This window comes from Geotrypetes seraphini, chromosome 11, assembly GCF_902459505.1.
Source record: "Geotrypetes seraphini chromosome 11, aGeoSer1.1, whole genome shotgun sequence".
NCBI lineage: Eukaryota > Metazoa > Chordata > Amphibia > Gymnophiona > Dermophiidae > Geotrypetes > Geotrypetes seraphini.
Window position 1 is genome coordinate 118374905 of NC_047094.1, and position 24350 is coordinate 118399254.

The following is a 24350-nucleotide window of genomic DNA, read 5'->3' on the forward strand; positions in this document are numbered from 1 at the left end:
ACCTCTATCGTATCTCCCCTGAATCGTCTCTTCTCCAAGCTGAAGAGCCCTAGCCACTTTAGCCTTTTCTCACAGGGAAGTCGTCCCATTCCTTTATATCATTTTCGTTGCCCTTCTCTGTACCTTTTCTAATTCCACTATATCTTTTTTGAGATACACCGACCAGAATTGCACACAGTATTCGAGGTGCGGTAGTACCATAGAGCGACACAAAGGCATTAAATACCATTTTCATTTTTGTTTTCCAGTTCTTTCCTGATAGTTTCATAGTTTATTTAAATTTTGATTAAACGCTTATCCAAAGGTACAAAGCGTTGTACTTGATCATTTAAAATAGCTGGGGAACAAAGGTTTTAGATAATAAACAAGAACAAACATTACAAACATACTAGTAACATGAAAACATTGGGGAAAAAATGGGAGAACTACAATTTTTTAAAAAAAGAATACAAATAAGGAAAGTACAATAGGGAAGGGAAATAACATAGTAACATAGATGACGGCAGATAAAGACCCGAATGGTCCATCCAGTCTGCCCAACCTGATTCAATTTAAATTTTTTTTTTTATTTTATTTTTTGTAATTTTTTCTTCTTAGCTATTTCTGGGCAAGAATCCAAAGCTTTACCCGGTACTGTGCTTGGGTTCCAACTGCCGAAATCTCTGTTATGACTTACTCCAGCCCATCTACACCCTCCCAGCCATTGAAGCCCTCCCCTGCCCATCCTCCACCAAACGGCCATACACAGACACAGACCGTGCAAGTCTGCCCAATAACTGGCCTAGTTCAATATTTAATATTATTTTCTGATTCTAAATCTTCTGTGTTCATCCCACGCTTCTTTGAACTCAGTCACAGTTTTACTCTCCACTACCTCTCTCGGGAGCGCATTCCAGTCATCCACTACCCTCTCCGTAAAGTAGAATTTCCTAACATTGCCCCTGAATCTACCACCCCTCAACCTCAAATTATGTCCTCTGAGGGGTGGTAGATAATTTAATTCTATTTGCTTTCTTAGCTGCTGCCGCACACTGAGATAAAGGTTTCAGCGTATCCTCAACGATGACACCTAGATCTTTTCCTGGGCAGTGACTTCTAACATGGAACCCTGCATCACCTAGCTATAGTTCAGGTTCCTCTTTCCCATGTGTATCACTATGTACTTGTTCACATTAAATGTTATCTGCCATTTTGACTCCTAGTCTCAAAGGTCCCCTTGCAATTTTTCACAATCCTCTTGTGATTTAACAACTTTGTGTCATCAGCAAATTTAATTATCTTCCTTGTTATTCCCATCTCTAGCACAGATCCCCCCAAGGACAAAATAATGAGAACATGATGAGACTACATCTGGGGACTGATTTGTGAAAGTGGCTTACAATATAATTGCAAATCTCGGAAAACTACTCACTTCTAAATCTTCTGTAGTCATCTTTGTATAACTTTAACATAAATACATGTTAATTGTGATTCATATGTTGCTTTTTTTTTTTTTTAATCTTTATTTGTTTTCATATCTTACAACAAGTGTATAATATTCAATCAAAAATAAATTTTACAAATCACTTGACATTCTTACTTATAATCATCAAAACATAAAAGAATCCCTCCCCACCCATCCCACCCATCTGAAATAATAAAACGCTAGCCGCACATGCGCACTCAACTGCGTGATTCCGTTTTCCCTGATCCGAGATGTATGTCCGTGGCCTTGCAGGCAGGAGTGCACATGCGCAAGCGCTGGGCAGATCACCTCCACAAGCCGGGACCGCAGCCAGCCACCGCGACACGGTGGAAGAACAGCAGCAGCCCCCGAGCTCCTCACAAGCCTGTCCCACCCCCTCGACAAGGGCTGAAAAGCTGGCCTCGCGCGCTCTGCAACCAACTGCCGCTCGCTTCCGCGTGCCAGGGTGATGCGCAGGCGTGGGGGCTCCCGCAGTGTCCGGAAGCGGCGATGGCGGCGCTGCTGCTGGTGGTGCTGCTCCCGCTGCTGTGCACGAACGACACGCCGGATCAGGACCCCGCCTGTCGGCAGCATGCGCTTCGCTCGGCCGCTCCGTCTCCAAAACACCGGTCCGCTATTTCAAGCCCGCTGTCGGTGCCTGCAGGCCGCGGTGTTGGTTTCAGGCCCGCGGTGCCGAGCGGCGGCTGACAGGAGGAGACGGTTTCGGACGCGCACACCGGTGCGGATCACTGGCTGCCAGGAGGAGGCCTTCACAGAGCGGGGATAGGGGGAGCAGGAACAGGTGCTGGTGGACAGGGGGAGAAAAAGGAAGGGAGGCCTACTGCTGGACAGGGGGAGCAGGAACAGGTGCTGATGGACAGGGGGGGAAAAAGGAAGGGAGGTTTACTGCTGGACACGGGGTGCAGGAACAGGTGCTGATGGACAGGGGGGGAAAAAAAGGAAGAAAAGCCTACTGCTGGATAAGGGGAGCACAGAAAGCGGCTAAGGAGACAGAGAGAGAAAGAAATAAAGACAGACACACACACACATATTCTAGCACCAGTTAATGTAACGGGCTATAAAGCTAGTTAGTAATAACCAGTTAAAACAAATGTCATATATCCCAATCCCACCCTACTTATAACCTTATATAATAAAAAAAGGGGGTGGTTAAGGTGTCTGATCGTTAGAATATGTAATCAATGGCCCCCAAATCTTTTTAAAATTATGATAATTATTTTCGTCTTTTCATTCTTATAAAATAAAACGCAACAATGACAAGTGCGTTGTTGCATTTTATTTTATAAGAGTGAAAAGATTGAAATTTGGCATTTCCACGTTTTAAAAAGGTGAATTGCAAAATTTCAACTATCCTGGTCACAAAAGCAAAGTTTTATAGAAATAACAAGACACTTTATATATTTTTTAGGGCTTCTTTTACAAAGGCGCGCTAGGGCCTTAATGCATGGAATAGCGCGTGCTAAAATGCCGCGTGCGCTAGCCGCTAACGCCTCCTTTTGAGCAGGCGGTAGATTTTTGGCTTTGTGCGCGCTATAGTGTGCACTAATCCGGTGCGTGCGGTAAAACCCGTAGCACACCTTCGTAAAAGGAGCCCTTAGGCTTGAGCAGTTAGTAAATTACACTTACTGCCCAGGAACAAAAATTGTTGTTTTATAGTGTAACTAGTATTTTAGCCCGTTACATTAACGGGTGCTAGAGTAGACATCTATTTTGGGGTTGTTTTTTTTCTTTGTCTCTTTCTCCTTGGATGCTGTCTGTCTGTCATTCTTTCTGTCTGTGTCTCTCCCTGGCCCCCTGTCTATCTTTCTTTCTGTCTCTGTATTTCTCTGTTGTGCCATGCCTGCCTGTCTCTCAGTGGCCCCCTTCCTATGTCCATACTGTCCCATCCTATGTCCTTAGTGCCCTCAGTGCCTCCTATGTCCTTAGTACCCCAGTTCTTCCTTCCCATGTCCTTAGTGCCCCCAATGCCTCCTTCCCATGTCCTTAGTGCCCCCAGTGCATCCGTCCTGTGTCCTTAGTGCCCCCAGTGCCTCCTTCCCGTGTCCTTAGTGCCCCCAGTGCCTCTGTCCTGTGTCCTTAGTGCCCTCAGTGCCCCTTCCTATGTCCTTAGTGGCCCCCAGTGCCTCCTTCCTATGTCCCCCTCACTGCCTTCCAGACTTTGACCCAACCCCACCCCTGAAGCCAGCCTGCCTGCCTGCCTCCCTCCCATCCCCCTGTGTGATAGACCCAATGAGCAGCATCTTTAAATTTGTACCCCCCTCCCAACCCCCTGTGCAGTAGAACCGGTGATCAGCCTGTTTCCATCTTCCCCCGCCCCCGTGCATCCGACCCCATTGACCCTCCCAACCACCCCTCCCACAGCGAGATGACCTCGGCGTTTCGTTTCTGGCTCCAGGTAGGTTTGTCGGCTGCGCCTCTGCCCGGGTTGGGGGGGAGGGAAGTGGCCAACTTCAAGCCCAGAAGAGTTGGCTTTTGATGTGAGCGGCACAGGGGTTTGGCTGCCGCGTCGACATCCGCCTGGGGGTGGGAGGAGGAAGAGAGAGAGCAGAGAGACGGTGACCGCTGCGTCTTTGAACAGGGAGCAGGACAGAACGTAAGCCGCGCATGCGCACTTCCTATGTGTTGCTACAGCTCACGGAAAACTGGCGCACACATAGGAAGTGCGCATGCGCGGCCTAGCATTTTATTCTATTAGATTCGAAAGTATGGATCTAACAAATAATTTTTCTGTAAGGGAACAAAAGGAGTCAAAAGATGCGAGAGATTCCAGAAAGCCCAGGAAAGAATCAACCAAGCACAACTTCAGTCATATGACATAAATATAAAAGCTAAAGTGAAAATAAACATATCAAAATAAATAACAAGGGGAATGTGGGCGCAGTGGCTGGAGCTCCAGCCTCAGCACCCTGAGGTTGTGGGTTCAAATCTCTCGCTGCTCCTTGTGACCCTGGGCAAGTCACTCAGGCCCAAATTCTGTAACCAGCGGCTAAAGTTAGGCACCTGTTTCGGAGGCGCCCAACTAGATAGGCGCCTCTCTAAATGGAAGAAACGAGCCCAATTAAGCTTTTTAATCGGCACCGATTGAAACCTGGGCGCCTATCGAGAAAGCGCGATTCTGTAACAAAGCGCCTCTAAAAATTTAGGCGGCCTTCAAAACAATAGGCGCTAGGCGTGTCAGGCGTAGGCGTGGTTTCATGTTAGGCGCCTAACTTTTAGTGGTGCCTAGAGCTGGCCTATTTCTTGGGTGCCTCCAAAACAGGTTTCGCTCAGCGTGATTCATTAAACAGCGCCCAATTTGACTTGAATCGCGTTGAACGGTGCCTAATTAGGCACCTAACTTTTGAGCGCTTCTTATAGAATTTGCCCTTCAGTCCCCCCCATTGCCCCAGGTACACTAGATAGAACCTGGATAGAGTTTGAGCCCGCCAGGACAGATAGGAAAATATGATAAAGTACCTGAATATAAAACCACGTATTAGAAGTGGTATATAAATTTAAAAAGCCAACATAAAAATGCATTGGATGGAAGGCTGTGAAAGGGAGGGAAAGAGCTATAGTGTCAGAAAATGCTGGTAAATCTGTTCCCCTGTCTTTATGCAGTTTTTCAAGAAGGCTGCAGGCAATGTGAGAGAGAACGTTGGAGAAGAGGTTGATCCGGAACAGCTCATTCAGGACGCCTGTCGCAGCTGTCTAGAGCAGGTACAGAAGCATTCTGGTACTGCTCCATGAAAAAAGACTTCACCCTCCTCAGGCTTTATTGAAGATCCTCGATCAATGCTGAACGTGGGACTAACAAATAGCAGTTTCCTTGTCATAATAGAATGCAATTAGTTTACTCCAGTGGTCTCCAACTCAAAGCCTTTGCAGGGCCACATTTTGGATTTGTAGGTACTTGGAGGGCCTCAGAAAAAAAGAGTTAATGTCTTAGTAAAGAAATGACAATTTTGCATGAGGTAAAACTTTTTCCTTTTTGGCTAAGTCTTAATAATAATATTGTAATTTATAGCTAAAGAGACGCATGATCAAGAAACTGTTTTCTTTTATTTTTGTGATTATGATAAACATACCGAGGGCCTCAAAATGGTTCATAGACAACGGCGCGAAAGACAAAAGCGCGCGCCGACAATTGAGCGCCGCCGGGCCGCTCTAAATTACAGTTTTTAGGGGCTCCGACGGGGGTTTTTGTTGGGGAACCCCCCCCCCAGTTTACTTAATAGACATTGCGCCGGCGTTATGGGGGGTTGTAACCCTCCACATTTTACTGTAAACGGAACTTTTTCCCTAAAACCAGGGAAAAAGTGAAGTTTTCAGTAAAATGTGGGGGGTTACAACCCCCCACAATGCGGCGCGATGTCTATTAAGTAAAGTGTGGGGGGTTCCCCTCCCCACGCCCCCCTGTCGGAGCACTAAAAACAGTAATTTAGAGCAGCGCGCGCTGCGCTCAATTGTCTGGGCGCGCCTTTGTCCCGGCGCGCTTTTGACCTGACACCCCTCAAAATAGTACCTGGCGGGCCACGAGTTTGAGACCACTGGTTTACTCTGTTGAAAGTTTGAGTTTCTTTTTTGGCATGTATTACCTGAACATCAGCTGAAATGTCACGTTCTGACTGTCTACTGATTTACATCTTAATAAAGCAAAGAAGAAGGATGCAATCAGCCAGTCGAAATAATGGATTGGTACACAGCTTTGCTTCCTTCATTTTTTGACCTTGGTGCTGCCAGGTGTAGTGGGTAGCAGTTACACTACACCTGTATTACAGGCAAAGGGGGGAAGCTGCCCTGTAGAATAGATTTAGGAAAAACAAAGATTATGGAACGGGAGTACAAAATAGCAAAAACTTGGCTAGCTAAAAAACGTTAAACTACTAAATAAATAACTGAGGTCCCCTTTTATCAAGCTGCGTTGGGGTTTTTATATCGCCGGCCGCTTATAGAACTCCTATGAGCGTCAAAGCTTTTACCACAGTGGCTGGTTTGATAAAAAGGGGGCCTGAGTTAACTAATTCTTTAAAGGTATGAAATACAAAAATAATATTAAATTATAGAAATAATAAATCACTAACCCTCCACTCCCCCCCCCTCCCTTTACGAAGCCACTTTAGGCTTCTTTTTTGTCACCGGCCATGGCAATATTAGCTCCGACGCTCATAGAATTCTTATGAGCATCGGAGATAATACCATCAGGGCTGGCGATAAAAAAGCCTAACATGACTTCGTAAAAGGAGTCCTAAATTCTTACATTTCTAAAATTAAATCCCATATGATAAATAACGTGAATAATGTGCGAGTAATGTACTTGGTGAAAATTATCTCTCCTTGAAACGTAAGATTTACATCAGGGGTGTCCAACCCACGAGGCGCATGTGGCCCAGCTTGAAATGTGACATGTGGGCGGTGTGGCGTTTTGCTCATTGCTGGACGATCACAAAATGCTGAATCGCCCACGTTTCACGGGATTGGTACCGCAATAGAGCTATTTTTTAATGTAATTGGGCTATTTGGGGGCGAGTAAAATAGTTTTGTTTTGTTTTTTCATTGGTTCTGCTGCAGCACAGTCGGCCAATCACAAATGACCTTAGGAACTCTGAGGTCATTTATGATTGGTTCAGCTGGGGCACAATAGACCAATGAAAATTCACGAGTCTCGTCGAGGCTGGTCTGGCGGGAACAGCCATCCTGAGCAGTGAAAGCACGGCTTATGCTGCTGCTGATTGGTCTGGAGGTGGTCACGTGCAGGCTTAGAGCGGGACTCTGAGATGCTGGAGGGAAATCTGCAGAAACAGTGGCAGGTTGCCAGTGAAATTGGCATCGCTTTACGGAGAGATGGTAGGAGATGCTGGCTGGAGAGTGATGGGGTGATAGATGCTGGTTCAGGAAGGAGAGGATAGAGTGTAAGAAATGTTGGCTGGAAGGGGACAGGGATGAGAGAGATGCTGGCTGGGGGTGGGAGGTGAAGGGTGAGATGCTGAGGGGGTGTACAGCTTGCTGGGGTGAACAGGGACTAGAGAGATGCTGGTGGAGGGTGGTATAACATGAAATTGCCAATTGGCTTGCACCTCAGTTATGTATGTTATATCTGTTTTTGAAGGACACATTACTTTTAATTTTTTTTAAATAAGTAAAAAATATCATAAAAATTTTTAAGGGACACTATGGAGAGGAACCCAAAAAAGCAGTAATTCTTAGCCTGACTGAGCAATCCTCCACGTGCGCCTCTGACAGCTGCTTCAGCATCCCCGCTCTGATGAGGCTCGCCGTAGTTGTAATAGAAGTGAATGGGAGAACCAGGCTTCCGCTGTCAGCGGCACACATGGAGGATCGCTCAGTCAGGGTATTACTGCGTTTTTGGGTTCCTCTCCACAGTGTCCCTTTAATGAAGGTTTATTATTAGATACGTATATCTTCCATATTAGTGTTTGAAAATTTGGGACCTGCTCCTCATCAGCTAGCGTTAGTGTTTGTGCGGCCCCAGGCAAATTTTTTCTTCCAGTGTGGCCCAGGGAAGCCAAAAGGTTAGACACCTCTGGTTTACATTCATACCATCATAGCACATTGTTCAAACCACAGGGGAAAAAAAGGGGGGGACCTCACTGCAAATCAACTTAATAAAGATAGCTCAAAAAGGCTTGGATAAAATTCACCCTTTATTATTCTTGAGGTTCCATTGTAATAGTGATCAAGCCATCTTCTCACTCCAAAATCCTGTTTCCACAGTGGCCAAGCTAGGTCACAAGTACCTGGCAGAAACAATTACTTCTGTAAACCACTGTGGACTTAATGCAGGTATTGGCGGTATACAAATAAAAATTGTATTAAATAGAGCTAATGTGCACCTAATGCAGGACATACTAAAGCATCCCATGCATTAATTTTTGTAAGAGCATGCGTTAACTGCATGGTAAATATTTTTTGATTTTTTTTTTTTGGAGGGGGGAGTGAGGTGGGAAGACAGAGAGCAGGTATTTGGCTATTTCCCAAATGCAGATCTGAGTTACACGGGGAAGCACAAATAGTATTTTTAGAAGGGCACTCCTCTGGTGCTTCCAAGAACCTTCCAGAAGTTTCCATGTGGTTTGAACAATGTAATATGGAGATATGCAAGTCATCATCATCATTTTTATGGAGAGATGATTTTCACTGAGCACATGACTCATACATTACTCTTGTTATTTGTCATATGGGATTTAATATGAGAAAGATAAGACTTTAGTGATTTTATTATTTATATAATCTAATATTATTTTTTATTTCATTTCATACCTTTTTAATGTGATTTATAACCACTTTGTATCTATTTGCAATTCCACAGAAATGCTCACCTCTCCATCTTATCAAGCATCCTTTCCAACATATATTAGCTTTAATAACATGCATTTAACTGGGGATGGCGATGTCTATTGTTGGCCTCTTACTGACAAAGGTTTATGTGCTTTGCAAGCCATCTTGTAAGCTCTTCCAATACCATTCCTTTTAGGAGTTCAGATTTATTTTTAGGAGTTCATATTGAGCAACCAAGAAGGATTCTTGCAGTTATTCTGTCTATGCTTGGTTATGAAAAGGTCGCTTTTCGGCTGTTATCAAATATTTCTCAAATATTATTTGCTTGTTAGTCCATCTTTTTCCCAGTAACAGTGATTTGTTACTGTAGAGTTGAAATATTTGGTTCCTTGTAAATGCGTGTGGTTTTCTTTTACTTTATTTGAAGTCCCCACTTTCTTCCTTCTGTCTTAAATCTTTCTCCTTCTCTTTGTTCCTACATTTCTTTCCAGGCCAAGATTCTTTTCTCGAGCAGCGAGAAAGCAATCCCCAAGCCCACGCTTGAGTTACCGGTGATGAAGGTAAGACTTCTGGCATTAGAATTGCTTTTAGATAGGAACTCTTTATCTTGGCCTGCTAATGTTGTTGCCCCTTTCCCATCACCAGTCAATAACAATAAATGGAGAGGAGACATTGGTTTATTGTATAATGTCTGGTTAATCATCAAGGCAAGAGAGAGGTACAGTGCAGAGAATACCAGTGCTTATATCTAATCTAATCTAATCCTTAGGTTTGTATACAGCATCATCTCCACATTCGTAGAGCTCGACGCGGTTTACAGTAGGAGAAATAGGAAAGAACTACAACAGAGGGTTAGAGGTAGAAGTGTGAAGAAAATTTAGAGGACTTGGGATGCCAAGATAAAAGAGTTTCCTTGATTCCTAAGTTGGAGGGAGACTTACATTTTTGGAGAAAAGCCAGGTTTTCAGAAAACTTGGAGAGAGCTCAAGTTCCGAAGAGGGGAGGTAAGGTTGTTCCAGAGCTCAGTGATTTTGAAGTGGAGGGAGGTCCCTAGCTTTCCTGTGTAGAAAATGCCTTTTAGCGAGGGGAAGGATAGTTTTAATTTGTGGGAGGATCTGGTGGTATTAGGGTTTGAGAAATTCCAAGAAAGAGGGATAAAGGGAGGGAGGATACCGTGTAGGATTTTGAAAGCTAAACAGGCGCATTTAAAGTGGACCCTGGCGATTATCGGAAGCCAGTGAAGCTTGGCCAGGAGCGGAGAGACATGGTCAAATTTACTTTTAGCGAAGATGAGCTTGGCCGCGGCATTCTGAATCCGTTGGAGTCTGTGGAGGTTTTTCTTAGTTAGGCTTAAGTAGATAGAGTTGCAATAGTCCAATCTGGAGAGGATGATGGATTGGACAAGCTTTTCTGCACTTTTTGATGCTATAACAGAAATTAATTTGTATGAAAATGGGGGGGGGGGGGGTGGCTGGTGAACCTGACAAGACGGACACATAATTCAGGCTCTCTTCTCACCTTCAGCTAGAATTAACATAACTGCTACAAACGTTGTAAACTTATTAACTTAATTTTAATTAGATTGGGACTTATTTCTTCTAACGTACTCATACTCTACAGAAGGCATATTAACACTCACTTTCCTTCATACTGCTTTGACCACAATGCCGGTGCAGTAAGCAAGAGTGCTTGGATATTACTCATTCCTACAAGAGTTTAGATATTGTAACAAGATCTAATTAATCTGAACGATGACTATTTCGCAGAGGATGACATAGAGACAGTTTGTCCCTGTCCCCACGGGTCTGTCCCTGTTCATGCCCCGTCCCCAAAAGCTGTGTCCTCAAACACTTGACAGAGCTGCTAGGGATAGGGTGGAGATAGAGACAGACCCCCCACGGGGATGGGGGGCAAACATTTTGTCCCCGTGTTTTGTCCGACCTCATATTCGCTGAATACAATATAAATGTGCTCAACAAACACACCTTCTGATTTTACTGCTAAGTGCGTTTGTCCTCTGTGTTCCTCATGACATGCCAGTGATTTCCTAGGTCATGTAGTTCAAGCTTATAAGAGCTTTGTGTGGTAAAATTGACTCTTGGATATTGGATACTGGCATCAACTGTTTGGAACCAATATAGGAAGCCTCGCTTGTATCATTTTTGAAAGCACTGCTACCTCTATTGAATGTGAGGCAAGAGGTTTTGGTGCCATATACTACTCTGAACTATTTCAGGGAATTCCCTTTTCGCTTATGCAATAACCTGTAATTTTACTGACGGAAGTGCCCAATTGATTTGGAACATAACCACAGCTACAATTAAGCATAATTATCTCCCTCTTATTTATAGATGCACACATCATATATGATCCAAGCATTATATTGTACGTTAAAATACTTAAAAACATATGCCTCAGCACCCTCCAAGCATTTATTATAGCTCTTTAATAGCTACAGGCTATCCTGAGCTAGCTAACGGAACCAGGTTTTGGCAATTGCTCACTTTATTGTGAGTTGGGAAAGTAGAGGGGGAGGGGTATGCTAGGGCTCTTAAATGTTGATCCTTTTTGCTGTTCACCTTTCCTATCTTCCTCTTCTTTCCTGATAGCGAGCCCGCCAAGTGGATGAGGAATCCAGTCAGAGGGGAAGCCCCATTCCCAAAAAGGTAACATGAAAGCTATCTGAAATAGAGGGAGCAGGAGCAAAAGAATGCTGAAACTGATTGACTGAAAGTGTGTTAGATCTGAGACTAGTAGGTGGAAAAGAGTAGAAGAGCAACTGGGAAAATAGTTAAGTAATCGCCACACGGCGATTTCCTAGAGACACTCACTCTTGCAGCTTGCCTTCGTGCTATGTTTCTTAACACAGGATAAGGTGACAAAATATATTCAGCGGATGTCTCAGTATGACAGAAGAATTTACGAATTTTTCTCTCTGTTGCAGAGGAAGGGACGGCCTCCTGGACATCTTCATGCAAATGACCGCACAGTCCAGGGTATATCAGTGTGAGTAGGGATGTGGGTGGATGAAGCTTGAACTCTGCTGCTGATCTGTGACTAAACAAGCTAGCTCTGTTGTTCATAGAAATATAATAGCAGATAAATCCAAATGGCCCATCCAGTCTTCCCATCCGCAGCATCCACTATCTCCTCCTCTCCCTATTGGCTAAGGCTCTTAACATTTGCATCTCCTCTTCCTATAGGCTAAGACTCTTTACACCTGCATTGTGAGGTCATAGAACTTTATAGTTATAGAAACATTGTAACATGATGGCAGATAAAGGCCAAATGGCCCATCCAGTCTTCCCATCTTCAGCATCCACTATCTCCTCCTCTCCCTATTGGCTAAGGCTCTTAACACTTGCATTGTGAGGTCATAGAGCATTATGGTTATAGAAACATGATGGAAGATAAAGGCCAAATGGCCCATCCAGGCTGCCCATCCATGGTATCTACTATGGGAAGGGCTGTGGCTCACTGCTGCACCCAGACATTGTGAGATCAAATTGTGGTGCTGCTCCCTGTGATCCTGGGCAAGTCACTTAATCCTCCAGTGCCCACTGCTTTGAATATAAGCTTTGAAATGCCAAAGTGACAAAAAAGTGGTATACAAGTCCCATTCCCTTTCTTTTCCCCAAGAGATCCCACATGCCTGTCCCATGCTTTCTTGAGTTCAGCTAGTGATGGGCCAGTGAGTTTCTTCTGATCTTCAGCCAGCCCAGAACCCTACTTATTTAGTATTTCTCTGAATTAGGATTGGAGAGCAGTAAAGTTTCTAGTCTAACAAAATTTTCAGTTTTAAGATGTACTCTTTCTTTTTCTTTTTTTTTCTTGTGTCAGATGGAAAGCAAAATCTTCTGAACCAATCCGACGAGAGGGACCAAAGGTAGAGTGTGTGTGGCTGGTGCACAGAAGTGGACTGCAGACTCTAGAAGGTAGTGGGCGAGCGGACCTTCTCCAGGTCTGTCAGTGCCCGAGGAAGTTCAGGATGCATATCTGGAAGGGGAGGATGAGACTGATGCAGGGCCCCTTCTGCTAATGCCACCTTCCAGTCGGGGGTACCTCTGAGATGACATGACCATTTCCATAAAATCTTTCTCAACCACTAGCTCTGAAGGCAGTATAACGTGCTGGTGCCCAGCCCCTCCAAAAGCTATTGGTGCCAGTGCTCTGACTCTAGCCCCTTCTGATGGCTTTGTCCAAGGCTTCCATCCCAGGAAGAAGGGGATGGGGACCATTGGGGATGGGGTCCTGCTCAGAGCCCTGGTTTCCAGTTTCATCTTAAGTGGACCTACTTTCTACTTAATATTGTTTATCAGACAATAACTTAGTTCCAACATTTGGATTGATTTTCTATGTCTTATTTTTTTTTCTAATTTTCAGCCCTTATTTCACTTCCTTTTTTGTTCAGTTTCTGGGCTTTCTTCTTTTTCTTTTCAGTTTTGTCTCTTCATTTTTTTTCTTTCCTTCAGAATCAGTTGTAATACTTTCTCTTTCTATCCCCGTCTCCTATTTTTCTTTCTCTCCCCTTCTTCCTGCTTTCTCTCCTTTCTCCATTCCTCCTTCTCTTCCTCTGTCTCTTTAGTTTATCATCCCAGTCCTCCAACATTATCTTCTTGTGTTCCTTTCCCCTTCCAAACTTGGGTCTTCCCCCACTGTAAACCGTATCAACCTTATTGTAAATCTATTCACTCTTATTGTAAATCGCAGTGAATCCCAGTTGAAATTTGCGGTATAAAAGAAACCTATGGTATTGCACCTCCTGCTATCCACACTGCTCACTGTTTCAGTGTTTTGAACCATACAGTATACTGTGTGTGAACTGAACACTGCACGGGTCAAACAACTATTCGGTAACTGCATATTTTTAAGAAGGAAGAGCTGTGAGCACCACAGAAAGAACCGTCAGGTTGCATGCGACAACCGTGGATAGAGGTGGTAAAGGACAGAGGGTCTGCAGAAGATGGTTGTGGTGGTGGTGGGAGATAGGAGACCAAAGAGAGGCATAGAAGTACCATGACAAATTGCTGTGTATGTGTGTTAGCTTGTAATACCTATTTCTAATCTTCTGACTCCTGCAGTGGGATCCAGCCAGGTTAAATGAATCAACCACATTTGTTCTGGGATCCCGAGCAAACAAGTAAGTTCTATCCAGTTTTTCACTTGTTTTTCTTCTTAGTTTGTCCCCCTCATTAGGCAAATCCTTCTCTGTATGATCCTAACCCTGCCGAGGAACGGTTGGTGTGTACTACTTGTTGCAACAGCAAGAGATTCCAAGACCAAAACCATTAGGCCAGGGGTAGGCAATTCCGGTCCTCGAGGGCCAGAGCCAGGTCAGGTTTTCAGGATATCCACAATAAATATGCATGAGCTAGATTTTCATCTCAAGGAGACAGTGCATGCAAATCCATCTCATACATATTCATTGTGGATATCCTGAAAACCTGACCTGGTTCCGGCTCTCAAGGACCGGAATTGCCTACCCCTGCATTAGGCTATCTCCAAAACTAGTCTGAGCATGTTCTAACCATTGCATTCCCTCAGAACTAACTTTTTATCAGTGCCGTATTATGGCATTGTCTCCTTTGGCGGTTTTTCAGTCTAGTATGATCACTTTCAAAAATTGTCTTGTCCTATCTGGGGGTCTAAAAACATTAGCTGAGGCCAATCTAAGAATGACAGTTTGTTGCAACTTGGATAAATGTTTTGGACTGGGCTGTTGATTCATTTACGGCATGCTATTTCTGCCATTCTCTTTTTAGAAATCCTGAGCAATAGGTTGATGTCAGTGTTACATTTCTTGAGTGCTCACCTGGGCTGAACTAGGAGAATAGCAGTTTCTTTGGGAGTGGAACATCAAACATCTGAAAAAGCTGTCCAGCTCATCATCACACAAAGCTATAAACCATATGGTGCACCTGATACTTGGCTCACTTCGCTGTGCACACCATCACTGCCCCTTCCCCCCTGGCAAGATTGCTTTTCATGTCCTCTCAGTGCCCCAGCTAGAATAATCACCCTCCTTGTCACCTCAGCCATTCTAACGTGATCATTTCGCATTTCATATTTTCATCCACCCCCCCCCCCCCCAGCACATTCATTTTACTGCTGTCTACCCCACATCTCCCTGGAGCAATCATCATCCCGACATCCCCCTCCAAAATATCCATTTTTATACCTCCTCCCCCCACTCCCCATCTGCATCAATCCTTTCTGATCTTGTGCCATGTAGCCCTAACTGCAGAAGAAAGTCAATAGAGGCTGCTGTAGAAATTAAGCATTATTCACAGATTCCCCTGCTGACTGGAGGGAAGTCTGCAAGCCAAACGGAAAAAAAGGGGAGGAGTAATGTGAAAGTTTGCCACTTCTGTGAACTAGAACATTGGAATTCGATAGAGCTTCTCTCCATAAAATTCCACGACTAGAGCCTGCTCCAGCTTTTCTCCCTCCCCCCATCTCTGACTTAAAGAAAATTTTTGCAGCAAACCAGTTAGGAAACGCTGCTGTAAATCATTGGCTGGCAAACTGAGCTGCACTTGTAGTAAATTGTTAATGGCTAAATATCTGATACCCTTGAGTTAATTCTTTCTTCAGATTGTACATTAAAATCCCTTATTTGTACAGCTGCTGTATCCTTTTCTGCATTCATTCATACTGTTGTTTTCTTTCAAATTTAAATTTTTTTATTGCAAATTTTTTCATAAAATACAACAGACAATGTACATCAACCTTCAGGCACATCAATAGGTTAGACATCAACTACTAAGAATGCTCAATATACCAAAAAAATGCACATTTTCCCTACAATTTTCACCCCCAACCCCCCCCCCCTCCGCTCATATAGCCCCCACACCTAACCCCCATTCAAACCCCCCCAGAACTCCCGCTCACCATCCAGTGAGCCAGCCAGGCAGAAAGAACTCATGAACCCCTACAAATCATCCAATAAGTCTCTAATTTTGATCCAGGTCAAAGAACGGGTCAGGAACTTATGACGACGAGTGGCCACCGCCAGCTCCATTCTCCCTATAGACAAAAATCTAGTGGTCCAGTCTGAGATGGAGGGAGCCACTTTGTTTTTCCAGTGATTAGCTATGAGGCATTTAGCAGCTGCAAGACCCCAACGAAGTAAGTTAGTCTGCCATTGATGTTCTCTCTCATTATGGAGACCCAAAAGGCACGACTGTGGAGTCACGCCCATCGGGTCCCCAATCATAGTGGACAAAGTCCTAGTCACCGCCCTCCAAAAGGGACCAATAATCACACAGTCCCACCAAATATGTAGAAAGGATCCCACAGGTGAACCACATCGCCAACATTGAGCAGACACTCCTGGAAACATTTTGTGCAACCATTCAGGGGTATAGTACCACCTAGTAAGCACTTTATAAGCATTCTCCTGAACCAAAGCACAAGTAGAAGCCCGGGATACCTCCCCACAAATAACATCCCAATGCTGAGCAGCGAAGGAGAATTCTAAGTCCCGCTTATACTGTTGTTTTCTTTCAGAGCACTTGGTATGGGAGGGACCAGAGGGCGAATCTATATTAAGCACGCTGATCTTTTCAAGGTGAGGGCATCTAATTAATACTTTGTTACATACGTACACTTGCCACTTTCCTGATTATGGTTTGAGCATGCATTCTTTGCCATATGTAGACTTTATGGACCTGGTCCTATATATGTTGCCTAAAAAATTGCTGCTAACTAGTGTGGCGCGAAGCATCTCTAATAATAAAACCCTAGAGCGCGCATGCACTCTTGAAAATTTGTGATTCCTGGCGCCGTGAGGTGTGCTTCTGTGCCAGTCCTCACGGCGCCTACGCTAGCTGGAGGCGCGTGTGGTGGCTGGAGGCACGTGACTGCGCAGCTCTTTCAGCGGCACCCGGCGACGACCGCATTACAGTTGAGCCTACAGGCTGCCGACCCCGCGGTACCGCGCCTGGTCACTGGCTGAGGTGGCGGTGCGGGGCACTGCCCGACCTGCTGGACGCTTCACGTGTTCCGCGGTACAGGGGCGGAAGCGTGGAGATCGGGTCCGGGGAAGAGGAAGGTTGGTTGTTGTGCGCTGAAAGGGTAAGGGAGCCGGCCAGAAACAAACATGCTGCTGCACAGAGAAGTGGGGTGGGGGGGAGGGGAGGGAAATGCTGCTGCACAGGGAAATGGAGGGGGGAGGGAAATGCTGCAGCTACACAGGGAAGGGTGGGAGGGAAATGCTGCTACTGCACAGGGAAGTTGGGGTGGGGAGAGGGAAAGGGGGCCAGAGAACAAACTTGCTTTGCTTTAGGGGGGGAGGGGTGTGCTGGGGGGCAGGGAGCAATCTTGGTTTGCTTTGGGGGGGGGAGACAGAAGGGAGCCACGGAGAGAGACAGACAGACAAAGGGGGCCAGGGAGAGCCACAGACAGAACGAATGACAGACAGCGTCCAAAGAGAGAGAGACAAAGAAAACAAAACAGACAGACAGACATGTTAATGTAACGAGCTTAAAGACTAGTGATTTATAAAAGGCAAACCGTATACATTAGTGCTACCTAAGTGACCTTAGGTATCGTTAGGCATCCTAGCTTTTAAGTTTCAAGTTTAATATGGATTTGATATACCACCTTAGCATTTGTTTCAAAGTGGTTGTACAATAAAAATTAGGGTAAAAACAGGTAAAACGTTTAATATAACTTCACAAAGGATAAGGTACATTACTGGACACACAGGAGCGAATGGAAAGAAGGGAAGAACTACAACAATGAAAGAAAAGTAAGGAACAAAGGGGAAAACAAGAGGACGGGGGTTAAAAACAAGTCATTTAAAAAATCCTTCGAAAGACATTTAAATTTGAAAAGCGTCTTTAGAAAGGAATGTCTTAAAAAAAGACTTAAATTTCTCGAGGCTGGTTACCTCTCTTAGTGCATTCGGCGCTGAGTTCCAGAGGGAAGGGGCAACTACCGAAAAGACAGGGCTCCTTTTACTAAGCTGCGATAGCGGTTTTAGTGCGCGCTGAATTGCCCCGCGCGCTAGACCTTAACGCCAACATTGAGCTGGCGTTGGTTCTAGCCATGTAGCGCGAGCTAAAATCCTGCGTGGGCTAAAAACGCTATCGCAGCTTAGTAAAAGGAGCCCATAGTGCTTGGGCGCATCCTATTTACGCCAGGGTTTTCTTGAGCTAAATACCTGCATCTAACTTAGGCGCCTACCGACGCTTAACCTTTTCCTATCGCAATCAATTTTACGTTACGCTGGTTCCAATCGTAATTATTTTAGCAAAGTTTTGTATTATTCACCGTTATCATTTACGGCTATTGTAAACATAATATAAATAAGTCATAAGTCTGTAAATTCAAATATTTTGTGTTCCTGGCTCCTTATTAGTCCATACAGACTGTTTATCCACTGTCTATGTCATTTTTGGAATGTCCCGTCATCCGAGACACACGACAGGAAAAGGTTAAGTCCTACATAGAAAACACGCCCATGATCTGTTCCTAACCACACCTACTTTATGGTAGGCGCTTTGGACTAGGCACTTTATATAGAAGTGCATTTTTTTGAGTTAGGTGCCTAATTTTCAATTAAGTCCAATTAACGGCAATTCTGACATGTTTCGTGCCAATTATCAGCGCCGATCAAGCCATTAACCATTTAAGTTAGGCGCGCCGATATAGGCCCCTAACTTTAGGTGGACTTTATAGAACTTGAGGGTAGGCCGTGTGCTTGCAGCAGTCCATGAGAGACTACATAAGTGGTGTAATCAAGTTTCAAGTTTATTGAGATTTCAAGTATTTTCAATGCGTATAACAATAATAATTTGGGGGGACAAATAAAACAGTTTAAAACCATAAACATACAATTTTATCCATAGTTACATTAAAGATACGTAAGGAATGAAAGGTTAAATTACATTTGATTTAAAATAAACAATTAAAAATAAAATAACAGTTAGGGAAGAACAACTTTAGGAGAGGTATTAAAGAGAAAAAAAGTTTTAGTAAGACTTAGTCTAAGAGTAATTGTTTAGGTAAGACCTGATCTAAAAGTAAATAGGAGAGTCAAAAGGATTGTCTGATCTAAGATTCATAAGCGTCTTTATAAAGATAGCTTTTTAGATTGCTTTTAAATGTTTCTAAGGAGGTTTCAGCGCGCAAATAGATTGAAAGTTTGTTCCAAAGCTGGGGTCCCAAGATAGAAAAGGTTGTGGTTCTTCTGGTGCCAATTACTTTCAGTGATGGAATGGTCAACAAATACTGATCTGTTGATCTAAGAGATCTAACTGGGGAATAAGGTATTAAATATCGATATAAGAATATAGGAGTAATCTGTGCCCCTGATTATTTACTTTTATAAATTCTTATTCCCAGTATGCCGCAGATCCTCAGGATAAGCAGTGGCTTGCGGATAATCAGCACATGAGAGCTACAGGAGGAAAGATGGTAAGTGATGGATTTTTAAAGGATCTTTAGTTTTGCCCTAAATTTATAATTTAAAAAAAAGCCAAAACCCAACAACTCCAAACGCTACAGAATACAGCTGTTAGATTAATCTTCAGATTGAAAAAAAGTGACAAGATTACACCTTAATTTACGTGAATTACACTGGCTGCCTACAGAAGGGAGAATACGTCTAATACTTGGCAACTGAGTTTTAACGCCAAAAAGTGTAAGGTTATGCACCTTGGTAGCGGTAACCTCAGCAAAACATACACCCTGAACGGTGAAACCTTAACAAGAACTGTCTTGGGTGTAATCATTAGCGAAGATATGAAGGCTGCCACTCAAGTGGAGAAAGCCTCGGCTAAGGCTAGACAAATGCTGGGTTGTATCCAAAGAAGTTTTGTCAGCTGTAAGCCTGAAGTCATAATGCCATTGTACAGGACCATGGTGTACTGTGTTCAGTTTTGGAGGCCACATTATCAAAAAGATATGAAGAGAATGGAATCGGTTCAGCGAATGGCCACTAAGATGATCTCAGGACTCAAGGATCTCCCATATGAAGAACGTCTAAGCAGGCTACAGTTATATTCTCTCGAAGAACGCAGAGAGAGGGGAGACATGATAGAGATGTTCAAATATCTTACAGGCCGTACCGAGGTGGAGGAAGATATCCTTTTTCTTACGGGTCCCACAGCAACAAGAGGGCATCCGCTCAAACTCAAGGGTGAGAGATTTCATGGTGACATCAGGAAATACTTCTTCACCGAAAGGGTGGTTGATCGTTGGCATGGCCTTCCACGTCAGGTAGTTGAAGCCAGCAACGTGCTCGACTTCAAGAAACAATGGGATAAACATGTGGGTTCACTTTCGGGAATTGCTTAGGGGGAGTGTTCTTTTAAGAGGAGGGTTCTTTAGAGTGGGGAAACGTGTTGGACCGATGGCCCTTTTCTGCCGTCATACTCTGTCTCTATGTCTATGTTATAAATTCTATTGTATTCTATTTAAAATACAGTTTGGAGAAACTCCTGATTTTATGCCACATCTTGTTAAATTTTCTAATAATCCATCTTTGAACCTAAAAAACAATACTACTTTTCGGTATCCGGTCATTAGGAACATTAGAGAACGTTTAACTCCACAAGGGCATATCAAGCAGCAAAACTGTGGAAAGCTTTACCAACTAATATTAACCAGCAATCTAATTTTAAATGTTTCAAAAAAGGCCTAAAAACCTATCTATTTCATGAATTTGTTACTAATAATTCATAAATATTGTAACACTAGTTTTTAATTTGTATCACCATAATTACTTAATATAAACCGCTGTGAACTTACAAAGAAATACTTTTAAAACCAATTGGAGGAAATTTTTTTTCACTCGGAGAATAGTTAAGCTCTGGAACGCATTGCCAGAGGCTGTGGTAAGAGCGGATAGCGTAGCTGGTTTGAAGAAAGGTTTGGACAAGTTCCTGGAGGAAAAGTCCATAGTCTGTTCTTGAGAAAGACACTGCTATCAGTAGCATGGAATATTGCTACACCTTGGGTTTTGGCTAGGTACTAGTGACCTGGATTGGCCACCGTGAGAATAGGCTACTGGGCTTGATGGACCATTGGTCTGACCCAGTAAGGCTATTCTTATGTTCTTATGAGGTATTGGCGGTATACAAATAAAAATTGTATTAATGTTTATAAAAACATTTTTATTAGGAAAGCCTGAAACAAAAACTGACCTAACAATGACAATGCAGTCTGCCAAAAATACAAAATGAAATCCCCCTCCCTTATCCCCCCAAACCCTTTCCACCACATCCAAGCTCAAAGTACAGTAGTTTCCCAACCTCACCATTACATAAGTCTATGTATCATAAACCCATTCAACCAACGTCACATTACAAATACAATTCTCCACCTACCCCTCTTCTCAAGGTCACCTTGCAGTCAGGCGTTTGCTTCCAGATATGGCCCTCAAGCGTCTGGAGAGTGAATTACAGGTACTCCAATTGCTGTCCCATGTATGAGCCTAACCCTATTTTCCCAACAAGATCCATTGTTCACTTTCCATGGATTTGAGGAACAACATGTACTGCTGGAGCCTAACCTTTATTTTCCCATAGACTCAGCATTTCGTTATTCATGATTTCACAGTTCGCAAACGTTTTCGGGAACCATACTACCACAAATAATGAGAATGGACTGTAGTGCCAATTCTTTACCCTTTTTTCCTACCCTATCTTTTCTGAATAGACTATTCTTTAGCAACTCTCCAGACTGGTATAGGTATCTTACAAGCGGGTATATATCTCATCATGACCAGCAGGTGGAGACTGAAACAAAACTGTGGAATAGTACATAATAGGTGCCTTTCCCTATTCCTAACAGTCTTCTTTCAGTCTCAGCAGGTGTGAAGAGCTGTACCCTCTCCCTTGGTAGGGCTGTTGGAATTTGTTTAGGGATCCTTTTCCCCGTTTTTGTGCCAGATTGAGCTTGGGTGGGCCCTGTTTGGGGGTCCATCCGATCTCGAGGATGCCAAACCCGGCGGGTCTCATGCTGGGTCCTTCCTCCACCTCCCCAACATTTTTTTAGAGGTGCCCCCTAAATCAAGCAAGGCATACTGCTTTGAGAGCCAGTGCAGTCTGTTATGTTAAAAAAAAAAAAAAAACTATATCATGCGGTAGTTGCAGTTTTCTGTATACATACGAGTATCTCTATGACCACCACTATAAGGTCAGTCTCTTCCATGGTAGCCTTTGGGGATGTTTCTCATGCTGTGACCATTTGTACAGAAACCCTTTTTTCTAGAAGTCTTTAGAAGGCTATGTTCACCTGTGCCCATGGTTTGGAGTTATATTGCCTCTTTATCTACCAGAATGAACATACCCTGTTTTAGGAATATAGTTTCAAAAGTTTCTTTTGTTTATGAGATGGGATAAAGCTTACTCTATCAAGAGGAATGTTTTGAAGAAACCACAAACATCTTTCATGTGGTTGTGCAATCCTTATATATTGCCTGTTGGCAGAGTTATGTTTTATCTGATATCCTTAATAAAGCGGTTAATTTAAAAAAAAAATAATAAAAAGTTTATTTTGTTTGAGTTAGGTTTGAACATAGAAACTTCTGTTCAATTTTGTGACTTTAAGAGTAAGGTGATGACAATGCAGGAAACATTTTCTGAGCTTTCTTTGTTATTGTTTCAGGCATATCTTCTCCTAGAAGAGGATATTCAGGATCTGGCTGCCAGTAACGATTATAGGTAAGATGACAGAGAATGACAGAGGTTACTAAGCCTGCTCTTCCACACTGTGATGAGATATTAACTTTTTTTTATCACATTTTTGCTTTCTCATTGGTTGGCATTTCTAAATTTGTCCTCAAACTGTAGTGGTTGACTTTTATGACTTGTTTACTTTTCAAGCTCTTTGTTTGTCTTGCATTTTGATATCGCCTAAGTACACCTGCAGGCTTAGATGTGATTGTTATTGATTTTTGTCATATGCTGCTCAGCCCAATTTGAATTCTTGTTTGATCATTGAATCTCCAGGGGCTCCCCTGAATTGAAGATGGATGAACTGAAGCCCTTCACTGCTCCCCCGTGGATGATTGAGAAGATGCAGAAATGCATGGAAAGCATGCGCACTGAAAACAACTAATCGCAGCTAAAAGGGAGAGAAAGATGTGAATGGGGATGAGGAGGAGAAAAGCAGGTCTTTGCTTTTTCAGTGAGTTAAGGATCACCAGCGGTCCCTAGATCCACTCTCCTCACTTCAGATTGAACTGCCTTACTTTGAACTCCTGGGGCTTGAGAATGCCCACTGGGTGGGCTTTGAAATTATACTAGCCTGCTCTGGGAAAGCTGGGAGCATTTGTGCACACAAAGAGCAACTGTGCTCAATAGCAAATAACCATGAAACGGGAAAAAAAAAGACCATGTCCAAAAGTCTCTCCCCTAAAAAATCTGAGAATTGTTTTTCTATGTCCGTGCTGCATTTTATTTTAAAGTGATATCTGATGCTGGGCCTGTTTTGTATTTGTTGCATGGAAAATCTTAATATTTGCTCATGGAGATAAGTTGTACATTTTACTTATAGTATGTCTGATGTATATAGAGAGTTGAGGATGATGATAAATAGGAGCAACATTATAAAGGTAATGACAACCTAAATGGATTTGTACTAAAAAGAGACCACATCAGCCGTGCTTTCACTATTAAATGAAACAAGTGTCTCCTTACGAGTTAGACTGGGAAAATAAAATCTAATATCAATCCTGGACAATGCAGTATAATCTGAGTGCATAAGTCAGTTCTGTATTAAAAACTGCTTGAAAGCAGGATGAAAACAAATTTACGTACAAAGTCCTGGCTGTGTGCTACTTGACATTTCCTGTTTTCAAGCAAGTGTCTTTTGCACAAAGATTTAATATGCTTCTGGAGCTACCAGAAATGCAGTTTCAAATATTGAATAAGGAAGATTACCTACAAGTTCCCTTTTTTCAAACACAAATCTAGGCTTTTCCAACAGTACTGAGGAACAGAATTCTAGTAAATGCTGTGCCTTCAAATTGGGGTAGGGTTAAGGCGTCCAGATTAGAGAATGGCATGGGGAGAAATTTTTCCCCGTCCCCCCAGGAATTCCATTTTCCCGTCCAGGCAAATTCTGCACCTGCCCCGTTCCTGCAAGCTCTGTCCTCATCTGCACAAGCCTCAAACACTTTAAAATCATAAGTGTTTGAGGCTTGTGCAGTTAAGGCAGAGCTTACAGGAATGGGGCAGGTACAGCACCAAAACTCGTGGGGATGGGATGGGGAAATTGAGTTCCTGCAGTGACAGGGAAAAATTTGTCCCTGTGTCATTCTCTAGTTCAGATTTACCCAAACATATCCTCTTTTCAGAGTACTGTCTGGATGGATTCTTGAAAATCTGCAGTTCGTCTGGGTTATGGAGAGCGGGGCTTCCTCTGGAAGGCCTCTGAGCATGTGGGGGTGTGATGTCATTGCATCACATCTGCATGTGTGCAGAGGCCCTCTAGAGCAGTGATTCCCAACCCTGTCCTGGGGGACCACCAGGCCAGTCGGGTTTTCAGGATAGCCCTAATGAATATGCATGAGAGAGATCTGCATATAATGGAGGTGCCAGGCATGCAAATCTGCACCATGCATATTCATTAGGGCTATCTTGAAAACCCGACT

General features: G+C 43.5%; 1 protein-coding gene across 2 annotated transcripts in view; it reads left to right on the forward strand.

Moving 5' to 3' along the window:
• Positions 1-23432, forward strand: part of DNTTIP1 (deoxynucleotidyltransferase terminal interacting protein 1) — a 47843-nt gene extending 24411 nt beyond the window's left edge. For both annotated transcript variants that reach the window (XM_033914265.1, XM_033914266.1), the window contains exons 4-13: positions 5066-5164; positions 9235-9303; positions 11353-11409; positions 11688-11749; positions 12584-12629; positions 13825-13883; positions 16253-16313; positions 19094-19165; positions 22361-22416; positions 22705-23432. In XM_033914265.1, the coding sequence (XP_033770156.1) occupies positions 5066-5164; positions 9235-9303; positions 11353-11409; positions 11688-11749; positions 12584-12629; positions 13825-13883; positions 16253-16313; positions 19094-19165; positions 22361-22416; positions 22705-22813 (690 nt within the window). In that variant the 3' untranslated portion in view covers positions 22814-23432. The remainder of the gene's footprint in view (positions 1-5065; positions 5165-9234; positions 9304-11352; positions 11410-11687; positions 11750-12583; positions 12630-13824; positions 13884-16252; positions 16314-19093; positions 19166-22360; positions 22417-22704) is intronic.
• The last annotated feature ends 918 nt before the right edge of the window (positions 23433-24350 follow it).